The sequence below is a fragment of the Hippopotamus amphibius genome, chromosome 2 (genome assembly GCF_030028045.1).
Source record: "Hippopotamus amphibius kiboko isolate mHipAmp2 chromosome 2, mHipAmp2.hap2, whole genome shotgun sequence".
Classification (NCBI taxonomy): domain Eukaryota; kingdom Metazoa; phylum Chordata; class Mammalia; order Artiodactyla; family Hippopotamidae; genus Hippopotamus; species Hippopotamus amphibius.
In genome coordinates, this window is record NC_080187.1 from 206,997,808 (window position 1) to 207,013,494 (window position 15,687).

General features: G+C 35.2%; 1 protein-coding gene across 6 annotated transcripts in view; it reads right to left on the minus strand.

Moving 5' to 3' along the window:
* The window catches only part of DENND4A (DENN domain containing 4A), a 114,116-nt gene that overhangs the window by 66,292 nt on the left and 32,137 nt on the right, over positions 1-15,687 (minus strand). For 5 of the 6 annotated variants that reach the window (XM_057722899.1, XM_057722900.1, XM_057722903.1 and 2 more), the window contains 3 exons: positions 10,793-11,122; positions 6,718-6,967; positions 539-608 (listed from right to left, as the gene is read on the minus strand). In XM_057722899.1, the coding sequence (XP_057578882.1) occupies positions 539-608; positions 6,718-6,967; positions 10,793-11,103 (631 nt within the window). In that variant the 5' untranslated portion in view covers positions 11,104-11,122. Of the gene's footprint in view, positions 1-538; positions 609-6,717; positions 6,968-10,792; positions 11,123-11,801; positions 11,897-15,687 lie in introns of those variants that run through there. The other variant, XM_057722901.1, reaches the window with a different exon arrangement.

The following is a 15,687-nucleotide window of genomic DNA, read 5'->3' on the forward strand; positions in this document are numbered from 1 at the left end:
TAGCCTTTAAGAAACTATAGAAATAGAGATGAATTGTGGACCTTAGAAAATCACAGGTAGAAGAAGGTAGGAGTCTAGGACATTAAAAATTTATTTCTGAAAAAGTTGAATCTGCTCTCTTGTAAATAATTTGATATTTTGAGGTTTCTGGCAATTGAAAATTTCAACTATGCATTACAAAATTACAAATTAGTTTATAATAAATATAATTACATATGAACTACAGATATGACTAAATTTAATATAATTATTAAGGAAAATAATTTAAAAGGAAAATAAATATTTTTCCACATTTTCTACTGATTTAAAAACTTAAAGAGAATATCTACTTATTATTTACTTAAACCTAATATTTAAAAAACCTTGCCTTCTTTTAAAATTAATATTCCATTAAACATCCAATAAAGTATGGATGAAGACAAAACAATCAAAAGACATGGGTTATAGTCCCAGTCCTGACACTAACACATCGTAAGACAGGTATTGTTTTTTTTTTTTAATCTTATTGGTGCCATAATACATGAAAAATTATACTTACCAGCTTTGTAAGATATAGTGTTAGTTTTTGCCACCGATTTTTTATAACATAAGTACACTGCTGATCCCCACTGAATTTGAAAAAAAAAAAGGAAATATCATTAAATTATAAAAGGTTAGTAACTTAATAAAATGGACTCTTTGATCTCTTCAATATGTATTACCTAAGATGTAGTGACAGACTTCTTTCTATTTTTCAGTTAGTTATTTTGTTGGCATTTTACTGGAGTTATTGCCCAATTTTCTTTCAGAAGTAAAATTTAACATATTTTCCCCTTTGGATAGCAACAACATGAGGAAAACGACCCTTTAAAACAAAACTAAGCCTCAAAAATTTAGAGTTTATTCTAAGTTAAAACTGGGCGGAAATGATAAACAAGAAATACCCACTCATGTGTATGTACACCTTCCTTTAAAAAAAAAATTATTTATTTATTTAGCTGCACTGGGTCTTCGTTGTTTAGTTGTGGCACGCGGGACCTCTTAGTTGCAGCACGTGGCGTGTGGGATCTTTAGTCTCTGCACGCAGGATCTTTAGCTGCAGCACGAGGGATCTTTAGTCATGGCATGAAGGATCTAGTTCCCTGACCAGGGATCCAACCTGGGCCCCCTGCATTGGGAGCGTGGAGTCTTAACCGCTGGACCACCAGGGAAGTTCCTGTAGATCTTCCTTTTGATTCTACAACATCTTTCGGATATTGCCAAATTTTTCTCCAGTTCTTTATACCAACACTCAAGAGTTGTAATTTGCCATACTCATTTCTTTATTTCCTATTCTGTCATGAATCCATTCCAAACCAGGTTTTAATCCCACCATTTTTTAAAAGACACCTTAACAACTTTAATGATGCCAAATGTAGTAGTTGATTCCTAGTCTTCACCTTACTCAAACTCTCAGCAGATTTTGATAGCACTAATGACTCCCTTCCTGAAACATTTTCCTTTCTTGGCTTTTAAGGCATCACACTCTCCTGGTCCCTTGCCACCAAATCTCTGGCCAGTCCTCAGTCTCCCTTGTAGTATCCTCTCTCTTTTCCTGATCATTAAACGTTATCTCTTCTTTTCTTTACTTTCTCTAAATGATCTCATCTATTCAGTACCACGCTTTTAAATAACAGCTACTTCTCAAAGTCTCAAATTCCTAGTTGCAGCTACAAATGAGATGGAGAAGACTGTGGGCAAAGCAGATTTGGGGGTAAAGAAAAGGAGTTTTAGACATAGTAAGTCTGAAACATCTATCAGACAACCAAGTGGAGAGTCAAATGGAGTTAAGGCGAGAAGTCTAAAATGGATGTGTACCTTAGGAGATGTCACCACTTGACAGGAGGTGGTGACAGATACATTCACAAAGCACACTTCCTCACCTCCTTTAGGTCTCAACTCAAATGTCACTTTATTAGACAGCCCTCCTTTCATCACCCTGTATGCAACAGCAAGTCTCCCTCTACCCTCCCTAGTCCTCCCTATAGCTCCATCTTGTTTTGTTTCATTTTGTTTTGTTTTTCAGTGCATAGCACTTACCACCATTTGGCATATTATATATTTCCTTACTCATTATCTGCCTTCCACCACTAGAACATAAGCTCCATCATGGTAAGGGCTCTGTTTTGTTCACTGCTGTATCTGTAGCATCCAAAACAGTGCCTTTTATGTAGAAATAATAACTATTTGTTAAAGGAATGAATGTGAGGGGATGGGGTTGTGCATATATGATGGAGTGTGCCTGCATGGACCAGACCATGAGGACAGATACTTAGCACTAAGAACAAATATATAAAGAAAATACACTTTCTTTAAGAAATAAATTTTTAAATATTAAGAGACTACCATAACAAACACCATTTACTCACCACCTAGCTTTAACAAATGTTAACAATGACCATATTTGCTTCCAATATTTTAATGTATACACACACAAAAAAATTAAACTATGTTTCTTTCATTAATGGAATACTGTCCAGCAGTTCAGGTGAAGAAAGTAGATCTGTAACAACTTCACTAATTCTTAAAAACATTTTGATGAGTGAGAAAACAAGCCATAAAGGCTTATGTTCAGCACATCACCATTTATGTAAAGTTATAAAGCATACAAAACAATGACACATACTTAAAGATGTGTATATTTATTTACGTAATAGAAATTTTTAAAATGCATGTGAATGAAATGCACAAGCTTCAGGCTAGAAGTTAACTCCAGAGGACAGAAAGGGATGGAAGATGAGGCTTTAGTTAAATCTGTAACTTAGCCTTGCTAAAATACCAAATCCAATCTGAAACGAGGTTAAGCTGGACATCATATAATGCAAGAGTTCAAAATCCCTTCGTGCCATCACTATCTGTACCACATTAAGGCCTATAAAACTTATTTGCTACCATGATCTTCTTTCTCCACCATAATCTCTCCACTGTCACACATCATCATCAAATCAAAATGCAAGGATGGCATGAAAGAATAGGGCATTTTGTATATGAATGGCTGTTGACAAGTAGGGGTCACATAGCTGCAAATAACTCTTTTAGGATACAACTGAGATACTGTCAATATCCATTTTTTAAATTACCTATTTAAACATTTTAAACAAATACTGCTACTACCTTAATATTGCAAATTTTTCTAAAAGAAAATCTGGAGTTGAAAGATGCTTATAGATAATAACCTAACACTTATAAAGTGCTTTCCTATATGTACTGGAACATGATTCTAAATTCATTTAATCATCACAATAACGTATAAGGTAGATGCTATTATCACTCTCATTTTACACTTGTGAAACTGAGGCCCAGAGAGGTTATACTACTTGCCCAAGGTCACACAGCCAATAAGTGTCAGAGATGGGATTCATATCCAGACACTCTGGCTCCAGAGTCTGTGCTCTGAACCATTTGGCTACACTGATCTTAACCGCTACACAATACAGATTTATTTTACTACCTTACTGAGGGGGTTAAAAACATTTTCGGACTCCTAAAATTTGTGTTATAGCCAGTCACATATCAATACACTCCAGTTCTTTTCCTTGTAGCTTTATCTAAAGCTTCAGTATTTCTCATATTGCTAGCTTAAAAGAAGAGAGCACATAAGAGCTCAATAAATGTAAATTATTTTAGGAAGGATGTAGTTGTAACTATGTTCACAACAGCTTTGCTTGTAATATAAAAAAATCAGGGGGCTTCCTAGCTGGCGCAGTGGTTAAGAATCCGCCTGCCAATGCAGGGCACGTGGGTTCAATCCCTGCTCCAGGAAGATCCCACATGCCGCAGAGCAACTAAGCCTGTGCACCACAGCTATTGAGCCTGCACTCTAGAGCCCCTGTGAGCCACAACTATTGAGCCTGTGTGCCGCAACTACTGAAGCCCATGTGCCTAGAGCCAGTGCTCCACAACAAGAGAAGCCACAGCAATGAGGAGCCCACGCACCACAATGGAGAGTATCCCCTGCTCACCGCAACCAGAGAAAGCCCGTGTGCAGCAACGAAGACCTAACACAGCCAATAAATAAGTAAATAAATAAATTTATATAAAAAATTAGAATCTAAATGTCTTACAGTAGAAGATGGAATAAATTGTGGCACATCCATTTAATGTAATATTTACCTATTCAAAGCTGTTATACATGAAAAGATGCTAAAACTCCGCAATAATCAAAGAAAGACAAATTAAAATGAGAATTATTTCTTTTTATTAGTCAATAATTAAAAAGGGATTGATAACAACCAGTGTTGGTGAGGTACGGAACCTGGGAAAGGGCATTCTTATATGCTATGGCTGCTGGGAATATAAACTGTCACAACTTTTTCAGAGCAATCTGTCAACACTTCTCAAAATATACACCATACCCATCAATCTTACTTACAGTTATTTATTCTTCCAGAAACAGTCCAATAAATATACAAAGAAAACGGCACAAAATGGATCTAAGCAGCATCATTAGTAATGGGGAAAACTGGAAATAACTTATATTCATCATTCATTCTTTTGCATTTTCTGGAATACCATACAATCATTGAAAGAATTAAGTAAAGGGTTATATTAACTGATAAAGATGGATAGTAAAAACAAAAGCTTATGTAAGAATATACTGAAATTTCCAATTTTTGAAAAATAAAGGATGAATTTATCCATATTACATATACTCCACATATGTGCACACAAAAGGGCCTGGAAGGACACAAGCCAAACTGTTAATTGTTAGCCCTGGCAAAGGATCACAAAAGATGGAAGCAGGAACAAGAACTTTCACTCTTACTTCATAGCTCTACGATTTGTTCCCCCTCTCAATTTTTTTGAGTGCACATTTGTTTTTAAAATTTAAAACAGCAATTAAAAAACAAGATTGCAGATCATGCATCCAGGCTACTGGAAGGACTTTGGCTTTTACTAAGAGTGAGATGGGAAGCCATTAAGGGTGGTAAGCCAAGAAGATATATGATTTAATTTGTTTTAAAAGACCCCTCTTGCTGCTATGTGAAGAACAGGTTGTAGGAAACACAAGTGGTCACTTAAACCAGGGGTCTGGCAAACTATGACCTGCATTTGACCCAGGGCCTGTTTTTGTACGAGGGTGAGTCAAAAATTATTCATACTCCGGTTATATTAAAACTTCTATACATTCTACAGCCAAAGTGCAGATAATTTTTGACTCACCCTCGTACAACTGAGCTGAGACTGATTTTTTTAATTTTTAAAAGGTTGTTTTTAAAACAAAGGATGAATTTGCAACAGAGCCTGTATGTGACCCGCAAAAGCTATCTTATTATTTAGCCCTTTATACAAAAGTTTGCCTACCTCCTGAATTAGGAGACTGCTGCAATAAACCCATTAAGAGACGTATGGCTTGGATCAGGGTTGTAGCAAATGCAGAAGCTGAAAGTGTTCAAGTTCAAAATACATTTTGAAATTGAAGTCAACAGAATTTACAGAAGAATTGAATGTGAGGTAGAAGATAAAGGTAGAAGCATTACTCCAAGGATTTTTAGTCTGAGTAACTAAAGAGTGAAATTTCCTTTTACTAGAGAGGGAAGACTATGGGGATAAGTACATGTGGAGAGAGACACTAGGAGTTCAGCTTTGGACATGTTAAATTTGAGATATTTGATAAGATATCCGAGAAGAGATTATGAATTAGAAAGATCCAGGGGGGCACACAGAAATTTAGAAGTCACCTGCACATAGCCTGTATTTAAATGATTAGACCATCAAGGAAGTGAGTTCAGGTTATAAAGATAAATGGTCTACAGACTGAACCCTGCGGCACTCTGTTGCGTAGAAGTTAGAGAATTGGGAAGGAATTAGCAAAAGCAGAAAGGGAGTAACTGGTGAGGTAGGAGGAAAAAAGCAAGAGAGTACAGAGGATAGAGACTATATCTTCTCTTCCTGTCATTGTTTCAAGAAGGAAGAAGTGATCATCTATGTCTAAATGTACTGAAAAATTAAGATGAAGAGTTCATCACTGGATTCCACAAGAGCAATCTTGGTGGAATGATGGAGACAAAAGCCTAACTGGAAAGAGTCAAAGTGAAGAAGGAGACAGAATACAGTCAACTCTTTTGAGACGTTTTATCATAAAGAACAACCAAATGGGGGAATAGATGGAGTGGGATATAAAGATCAAGAAGCTTTGTAAAGATGCGAGGTATTGCAACATGCTTTTGCATGCTGGAGGAAATAATCCACCAGAGAGTGAAAAACCAATGATTCACAAAAAAAGTAGAGAGGATTGCTAAGGCCATGTCCTCCAATAGGTGAGTATACGGGATCTAGTGCACAAGTGGACGAGTTACCCTTAGCTAGTGCATTACTTTTGCAGTAAGGAGGAAAAATAATAATAATCATCATTATTATTTTTATTATTATTATTTTGGCCGCACCTCCTGGCATGTGGAATCTTAGTTCCCTGACCAGGAATCAAACCTGTGACCTCTGCATTGAAACCGCAGAGTCCTAACCTCTGGACCATCAGGGAAGTCTCCCAAAATTATTCTTTTAAGTAAAAAGAAAGCTTTTTGCACAGCTCTTTTTGAAAGTACAACTAAATTACTTTCCTAAAAATAAAATATCTGACATTTTTAAGAAACCTATTTTTTAATTCAGTAAGTGCACTATGCTGTTTTCCAAAGATTTATTTTAAATTATGCTCTTTTCATCAGTGGCTAATTTTATCAGTGCAAAAGAGTCACTTACCATACTGTTATTGAGATTCTTGTCAACTCTGCAGAATGTGTGTGGTGGACTTTCTCCTTTACTGGGTATAATAATACATATGTCTGTAACAGCCAACGTATTCTGAGTCATGTTTTCAGATGCTCTTCGGTAAGTGATATAAATCCTTTGTGATGAGGTACTGCCACTAAGATTTGCAGGGTGTCCATAGGGAGTACTCTGGATAATTTCACACCCCTGTTTCAATCTTTCTTTCCAGTCATATAAAACCCTAAAAAATAAATTAAATAAATTAGTACACAATTACAAAGCATTCTCAAACATGAAAGGTAATATTGTCAGGAATCATAAACTGATCCTTAAATGCAGCAGATATTCCAATTGTACTGCAAGTTTGAATTGCACAGGCCCATATAAAATTAAAGAGTAACTGTTTTCCCTACCAAAAATTAATAATGTAAGGAAAATTCAAATTAACCTCTGTGTTTATTGACATAAACCACAGAACAGCAATTCTGTGCAAAGGCACTTGTTTTAGCATTTCATTTAATAGATAGATAGACAGATAGATAAGTGTATGTACGTATGTATGACTCTAAAACCAAGCATCGTCTTTAGAAAAAGCAACCTTGATACGGGGATACGTGTATAAAAACAGATGATTGAACTTGGTGTACCCTCCCAAAAAATAATAAATTAATAAATAAAATTAAAAAAAAAAAAAAAGAAAAAGCAACCTTGGGATTTCCCTGGTGGTGCAGTGGGTGAGACTCAGAGCTCCCAATGTAGGGGGCCTGGGTTCAATCTCTGGTCTGGGAACTAGGCCCCACATGCACGCCACAGCTAAGAGTTCGCATGTCACAACTAAGAAGCCTGCAAATTGCAACTAAGACCCAGTACAACTTAATTAATTCATTAATTAGATAGCTAGTTAACTAAATTTTTTTTAAAAAAAGAGAGACAGCAACCTTGCATTTTGACCAAAGTTAAAATTTTACAAAAGGCTCCTTGCCATACAGTAGAGAACCTGATTGCACATTTTTACCTCCAACACTTCCTTCAGCTTTAAGAGAGAGTTTTAAGGCTTTCAAAAGAGAAAATGACCTCAAATCTATCTTTCATCGAAAGTGTAAGTGAGGGACTTCCCTGGCGGTCCAGTGGCTAAGACTCTGCACTTCCACTGCAGGAGGCATGGGTTCAATCACTGGTTGGGGAACTAAGAGCCCACATCCTGCAGGCCAAGAGGCACGGCCAAAAAAATACTATCACTTCAAGTTCTTGGGAACACAAAGAAAATATCATGCTTGAATAATAGTAGTTTATTCCCTCACAGAATTCACTAATTTGTACTTTAATGCTAAGTCCTTGGCATTAGCCAAAAAAATAAAAGAAAAATTAAAGCCCTACTACATTAAACATGTTTCTGCATTTGCCATAAAAATTATTATAGAAGGGAATGTCCGCAACATTAACCAGTAACTCCCTTTTATAAAATCTCATTATACAAATACATTTTAGTGCCAAAAATTGGTCAAATTATTTCTTCCTATATAATTTTTAATTTCCCTTTTGTCTTGGCTGCCAGCAAACTTAAAAAGTTTTTTTTCTTTCAACATTCTATTTTGAAAATTTAGAGCAAAATTTGATGCTTAATCACAGCAGCTATGTGTACTCTAATGTTAGCTTAATTGCTTCCTTTTGATCTTGCTTCTCTGTCATTTTTTTTTCTTAATCCTAAAAAAATGGCATTGTGAAACTATTACATATAGAATGGATAAACAACAAGGTCCTACTGTCTAGTACAGGGAACTATATTCAATATCCTGAGATAAACCATAATGGAAAAGAATATAAAAAATGTATATATATGTGTGTAACTAATCACTTTGCTGAGCAGAAGAAATTTACACATTATAAATTAACTATACTTCAATTTTAAAAAATAAAAAATTTAAAAAAGGCATTGTATTAGGGAAGTTAGACATATCTAAATTCGAATTCCTACCACCTGGTACCAGCTGTATTATCTTAGGCAGTTACTTAACTTCTCTGAGGCTTATACTACTCAGCTATAAAATTTAAAAATCTAACTCATAAGATCTTGGCAGAATTAGACGAGAGTACAAGTAAGGTCTCCAAAATAATGCCTGGCACACAGATGCTCAAATGAAACCAAGAAAAGAAAAATACAATACAGAGCAACAAAAAACCACCACTTATTACCTCAAATTCTTAAAAGACATAGGAATATAAGTACATTTGATACATAAGCTTCCTATTTTCTTTAATCATGTATTGTGTTACATATATTGCTTGTATTACTTCTCGGATTTTTATATTGTTGGGTAACTTTTCTTATCTATTTAAACTGTGAGCTTTTTAAAGGCAATAATGATGTCATATCCTCCACAATGACAAACATATGAGGATAGCCATAAGAGTGGTTAATTTATTCATTCCAGTTCAAGTTCTTTTCCGTTGGAGAATCCTTCCTATGCCTGGAAAATTCCTCATCTCTAATTTAAGCAACTCCAACACCCTAACAAGAATCTGCAACAGTCCATTTTATCTGCAAGCTAGAATTCTGACAGTGATCAGTGATCATAGGAGCAACTTAACCTAATCTTTTGAAAATAAGATCCAACAGCTGGCTTATTTTCCTAAGCCATTTACTAAATATGTAAACTTCATATTAAGCAATACAATAACTGTTCTGAAACCCACTTAAAATTACTGCAATTAATTAATGAATTAACACAATGAAGACTGAGTTTAATATAACCTTTTGATATCAAACATTAGATAAAAGAATTCTGAAAGTAGAAAAAAGTTCAGGAGCTCTTCCAATTCATCCTAGCTCCCCTCAGGCATGAATAAACATAACTATTCACTTTCAGATTTAATATATTAGAAGATGGAACTTTTATAGCCCTCCTGCTGATGTTAGTAGGGACATTGCTATCTTCCTTATTTTTAACCAAAATATTGTACATTAAGCCCATCCCCTTTTGCAGCAGAGCCATGGAAACAAGAAGGCTAAAAACTAGCAGTTCCTCAAAAGGTTAAACACAGAATTACTGTAAAACCCAGCAATTCCACTCCTAAGTATATATACAAGGGAAACGAAAACATATGTCCCTACAAAACCTTGTATATTAATATTTCCAGTAGTGTTATTCATAATAGCCAAAAAGTAGAAACAACTCACATGTCCATCATCCGATGAATGGATAAATTGTGACAGACCCATAAGATGGAATATTAGTCAGCCATATAAAGGAGTAAAGTACATACATATACAGCATTGATAAACCTTGAAAACATTATGCTAAATGAAAGAAGCCAGCCACAAGATAACCATATACAGTATGATTCTATTGACATAAAATGTCCAGAATAGGCACATCCACAGAGACAGAAAGTAGACTGGTGATTGTCTAGAGCTGAGGGGGTTACGGAGAATTAGACAGAAACTATAATAAATACAGGGTTATTTATTTTAGGGGCATGATAAAAATGTTCTAAAATTTATTGTGGTGATGGTTTCACAGCTCTTTAAATATACTAAAAACTACTGAATTGTACAATTTAAATGGGTGAATTGGGTGGTATGAATTATAACTCAGTAAAGCTATTATATAAAAAGGGAGCCCCAAGTTCAATACAATATCCTAAATAAAGCACTAATTTACCCAAGATCCTTGTTTGATGCAAATAGACTTAAGCACCTAACTATAATGATCATTATAACTGATCCTTAAAAGCCATCTTTTGCTCATACTTTAAAAATAATAAAAAAATTTATGATCAGGATAATACACTGATTTCTGATACTTTTCTGTAAATGCTTTTCAAATTATCTCCCCTATCTTTAAGAGAAAGAAACTCAAGCAAAAGTGCTAGAACCTGTAGAACAAAGAGACACTGAAAAGATAAGAAATACAGGAAGAGAACACAGGATTCTGGATATGAATGTGTCTGTTTTTCTAAAGCTGCCATATATCTATTAATAAGTGAATTGAACAGTTAACTTCAAAATCTGAAAGGCATATTATTTGGATCAATAACAATAATTCTTAAAAAAAAAACACCTTACCCCAGATCTGTAAGTGGAGGCTTATCTCTTCCTCTTCTATAGCAAAGGAAAATCTGTGGCCCCACAAGACTTCCATTATTGAGATCAGCTGACAGTCCAGTTGGGGTAACATCAATACATGTGTAATCCCGTGGCACTTCCTCCCCAAGAGATTTAATAATAACTGAAACATCTGTGATAGGTTCTTTTGGTTTTGCTACTTTATGACAGGCATCATTGAAGTGAATTTCTTCTTCAAGAGGCTTTGAAACATCAGTTAATCCTGCTACAACAAAGTAGTCAGCAACACGAGGCCCCTTATCTTCAATCATCTTCCATTACAGGTTACATCTAAAAGGAAAGTAAAAGACTAGTATTCTCCTATAATAAGTCAAATAAATATAAGTAGTTTGTGTACAAATAAGAACGGAAAACTAAAAAAGTGCACTACCTCCTTCATAAAACACACTAGTACTATACATGTCACTTTCATATGTTAAAAGTATGCTTTTTTTTTTTTTTTAAAAAGGGACTATATTTAGCTTTTTTTTTTTAACTACAAAAGCAATGTATAAATTTCCATTTTTGGCACTACGGAAGCCTAGATTACCTAAATAGACAACAAAAAAACACACATTCTTTTAAATGCATAGACTAACTTATAAAAATGTAAGGGGAAATTCCCAGGGCTCCAAAATAGTAAACCAGGAAACCAAAGGCCAGAATGCAGTGTATAAGCTGATATTGGGTGGGAGAATTTTGCGGATCTCCTCAGTAATCAAGGGGCATGTATTTTTAAAAGATATTACAGGGACAGGAGACAATGCCTTGGGACCACATAAGACAGGGAATTAGAACTGAGACATCTGTATAAAGCCAAGAGCCTCAAAGGACTACATCTCCAGTTAAAGAGTGGATTTTAAAAATCCATCCACTGGTACAGGGAGATAATAAAGTCTGCCTCAGTCTGGGCCCTACTTGGGAGGGTAAAAAGTCTCTTCTGAGAATGCATAACATTAGGCCTACTCACACTTGGATTTGAGGTTTGACCTTAAGCCATCTGCATGGTCCCAGGAAGCTCCAAACTGAGATATTAATAATAACTGTGTTCCCAGGCTAGACATACCCCTGGGGAAGCAAATGCAAAAAAGTTCTAGAGGGTACCCTCAACATAGGTTTTCTACAAATAAAGCCCCACTGAAGATGACCTCCTATTCTAAAATTATGAAACACACAAAGAAAAATCCACCCTGAATGAGTTTCAGCAGATACAATAAACAGAAGAACTTCAAATAATAAAAGCAGGGCAGTGAATATAACAGTAATGCATGTTTATAACAAATACACAGAAAAAATACACAACATGGAATTCATCATGTATTTGGAAACACTTTAATAGCGACATCTCTTCAGTTGTCTAGTATCACTTAAACCTTATTTGTTTCTTCAACCAGGAAAAGACATCCCTTCCACAGTACTGTCATTACTTATGTAACAATTTTAAGAAAAAAGTTTAACCTAAAACAGAAATTTCCCAACATGTGTCTCACATTAGACTTAGTTCCAAAAAATTCAAAGAAAGGATTTTATGGACAAATATTGTACTGTATATTTATAACATATATAAAAATATTAAAGCCTCAGAAATCCTTTAATAAAGGTACCTGATTAACTTTGCTTAATCCAGGATTTCCTAAGTCTACCTGAACAATGAACCCTATTTTCCCACCTAAAAACTAGGAAAAAACCCTCAGAAAATGCTTTCGAAAATGCTATTTAAAGTAAACAACCTTCTTTTGTAGACTATAAAACACCTGAGGGCAAAGAAATTCTTATGTAATATACTTGTTTATAATATAATTATCACCATTTTCATCATAATCCCCAAACTCATTTAACTTTCTATAGCGCTAATGTCATGAGTTTTCAGAATTCATGCCACATTTTTTGGAATTTGTATCCATTGCTCAAATATACTCTATAAATATTCTATTTGCTTAGAATACACAGCTAAAGAAGGGTCAAATGTTCCTACTTGTTTTATTTAGGTATATATGGCTCCTATGTAGCAATTTCCTTACACATAAGATTTCTGTACAAAACAAAGGGCTTAAACTTTTCAGAAATCCCTCCCAGGTTGACAGTAAAGAGAAAGTAATAACCTGTTCTCCTGAGAAAACTTTGTTAAACATTGATAGTCACTCTTAGCTGACTGTCTATTACAGGTGTTCTACAAAAAAACAGCTGGTCATCTATCCATTTTTTTAAAGTAGGAAAACAAAGCACTTTTTTTTTAGGCACTTGTATATTTAACTTTTTTCTTCATAAAATAGTCTTTGAAAATAATTCTTTAATGGCTGCACAGTATTTTAATGGACATAACATTATTGACCTTTTTTCTTATTTTTGATCATTTATTACATCTACTTATTTTGCTAACACTTTTTAAATGCTACGATGAATAACCTTGAACATAAATCTCTGGTTACAACTCATCATTTATTCAATATAAATTTATTGAAGTAGAATTACTGGGTCAAAGCAACACACACACTTACAGCTTCTCTAAGTGTTTATTTGCTCTTATGCGTGCATGAATTTTAAATTATAAGCTCTTGATAGACACGAATCTCAAAAATTACCATAGGAGAGCACTTGCCTTTCATCATAATGAAGAGAACTGAATATTCTCCTTTTTCCTAGACTTCTAGATGTAAATGCTCTTTAATTCACTCAGGAAGGGTCTATAATACTGAAAAATGCACTTCTGCTTTTTATTTTAAGTCAACTGTTTTAAAATAAGTTTGAGGTTTAAAAGCTAGGGGGAAGAAATTGTTACAAATTACAAGGCAAAGAAAATACTGAAAATCTTTAACACAGGAACAAATAATGAATAGTATTTCCTAACAATTTCAATAAACCAAGAGACTTCCACTGGAGTGTGAAACTTACAATCCTCGTGGAAAACACTAAACGTGTATTAAGACAAAACCCCGACTGTACTACCCAAAGCAATTTACAGATTCAATGCAACCCCGATCAAATTACCAATGGCATTTTGCACAGAACTAGAGCAAGAAATCTTACGATTTGTATGGAAACGCAAAAGACCCCGAATAGCCAAAGCAATCTTGAGAAGGAAAAATGGAGTTGGAGGAATCAGGCTTCCTGACTTCAAACTATACTACAAGGCCATAGTGATCAAGACAGTATGGTACTGGCACAAAAATAGAAAGGAAGACCAATGGAATAGAATAGAGAACTCAGAGGTAAGCCCAAACACATATGGGTGCCTTATCTTTGACAAAGGAGGCACGAATATACAATGAAAAAAAGACAGCCTCTTCAATAAGTGGTGCTGGGAAAACTGGACAGCTACACGTAAAAGAATGAAATTAGAACACTTCCTAACACCATACACAAAAATAAACTCCAAATGGATTAAAGACCTACATGTAAGGCCAGACACTATGAAACTCCTAGAGGAAAACATAGGCAGAACACTCTATGACATATATCAAAGCAAGATCCTTTCTGACCCACCTCCTAGAATCATGGAAATAAAATCAAGAATAAACAAATGGGACCTCATGAAACTTAAAAGCTTTTGCACAGCGAAAGAAACCATAAACAAGACTAAAAGGCAACCCTCGGAATGGGAAAAAATAGTTGCCTATGAAACAACGGACAAAGGATTAACCTCCAAAATATACAAACAGCTCATGCAGCTTAATACCAAAAAAGCAAATAACCCAATCCACAAATGGGCGGAAGACCTAAATAGACACTTCTCCAAAGAAGACATACAGATGGCTAACAAACACATGAAAAGATGCTCAACATCACTAATCATCAGAGAAATGCAAGTCAAAGCCACAATGAGGTATCACCTCACACTGATCAGAATGGCCATCATCACAAAATCTGGAAACAACAAATGCTGGAGAGGGTGTGGAGAAAAGGGAACTCTCCTGCACTGTTGGTGGGACTGTAAGTTGGTACAGCCACTATGGAAAACAGTTTGGAGGTTCCTTAAAAAACTACAAATAGAACTACCATATGAGCCAATAATCCCACTCCTGGGCATATACCCAAAGAAGACCATAATCCCAAAAGAAACATGTACCATAATGTTTATTGCAGCACTATTTACAATAGCCAGGACATGGAAGCAACCTAAATGCCCATCAACGAATGAATGGATAAAGAAGATGTGGCATATATATACAATGGAATATTACTCAGCTATAAAAAGGGATGAGATGGAGCTATATGTAATGAGGTGGATAGACCTACAGTCTGTCATACAGAGTGAAGTAAGTCAGAAAGAGAAAGACAAATATTGTATGCTAACTCACATATACGGAATCTAAAAATGGTACTGATGGAACTCAGTGACAAGAACAAGGACGTAGGTGCAGAGAATGGACTGGAGAACTCGAGGTTTGGGAGGGGGCGGGGGGTGAAGGGGAAGCTGAGACGAAGTGAGAGAGTAGCACAGACATATATATACTACCAACTGTAAAATAGATAGCCAGTGGGAAGTTGTTGTATAACAAAGGGAGTCCAACTCGAGGATGGAAGATGCCTTAGAGGACTGGGACGGGGAGGGTGGGGGGTGAGTCAAGGGAGGGAGGGAATACAGGGATATGTGTATAAAAACAGATGATTGAACTTGGTGTACCCCCCAAAAAATAATAAATAAGTAAATAAAATTAAAAAAAAAAAAAGAAAAGACAAAATGCCTGGTATGAGCCAACAAATACTACGTGGAAAGAGCATTTGAGGAAAGCATTCATAGTCACGTACAAAACTTGGATTTTTAGTGTAGTACATCAGAGCAAAAACCCTAGACAATTAGGAGGTAAATTTTTTTTTTCTTTTTCTTTTTTTTGGGAGGGAGGTAAATTTCTTTA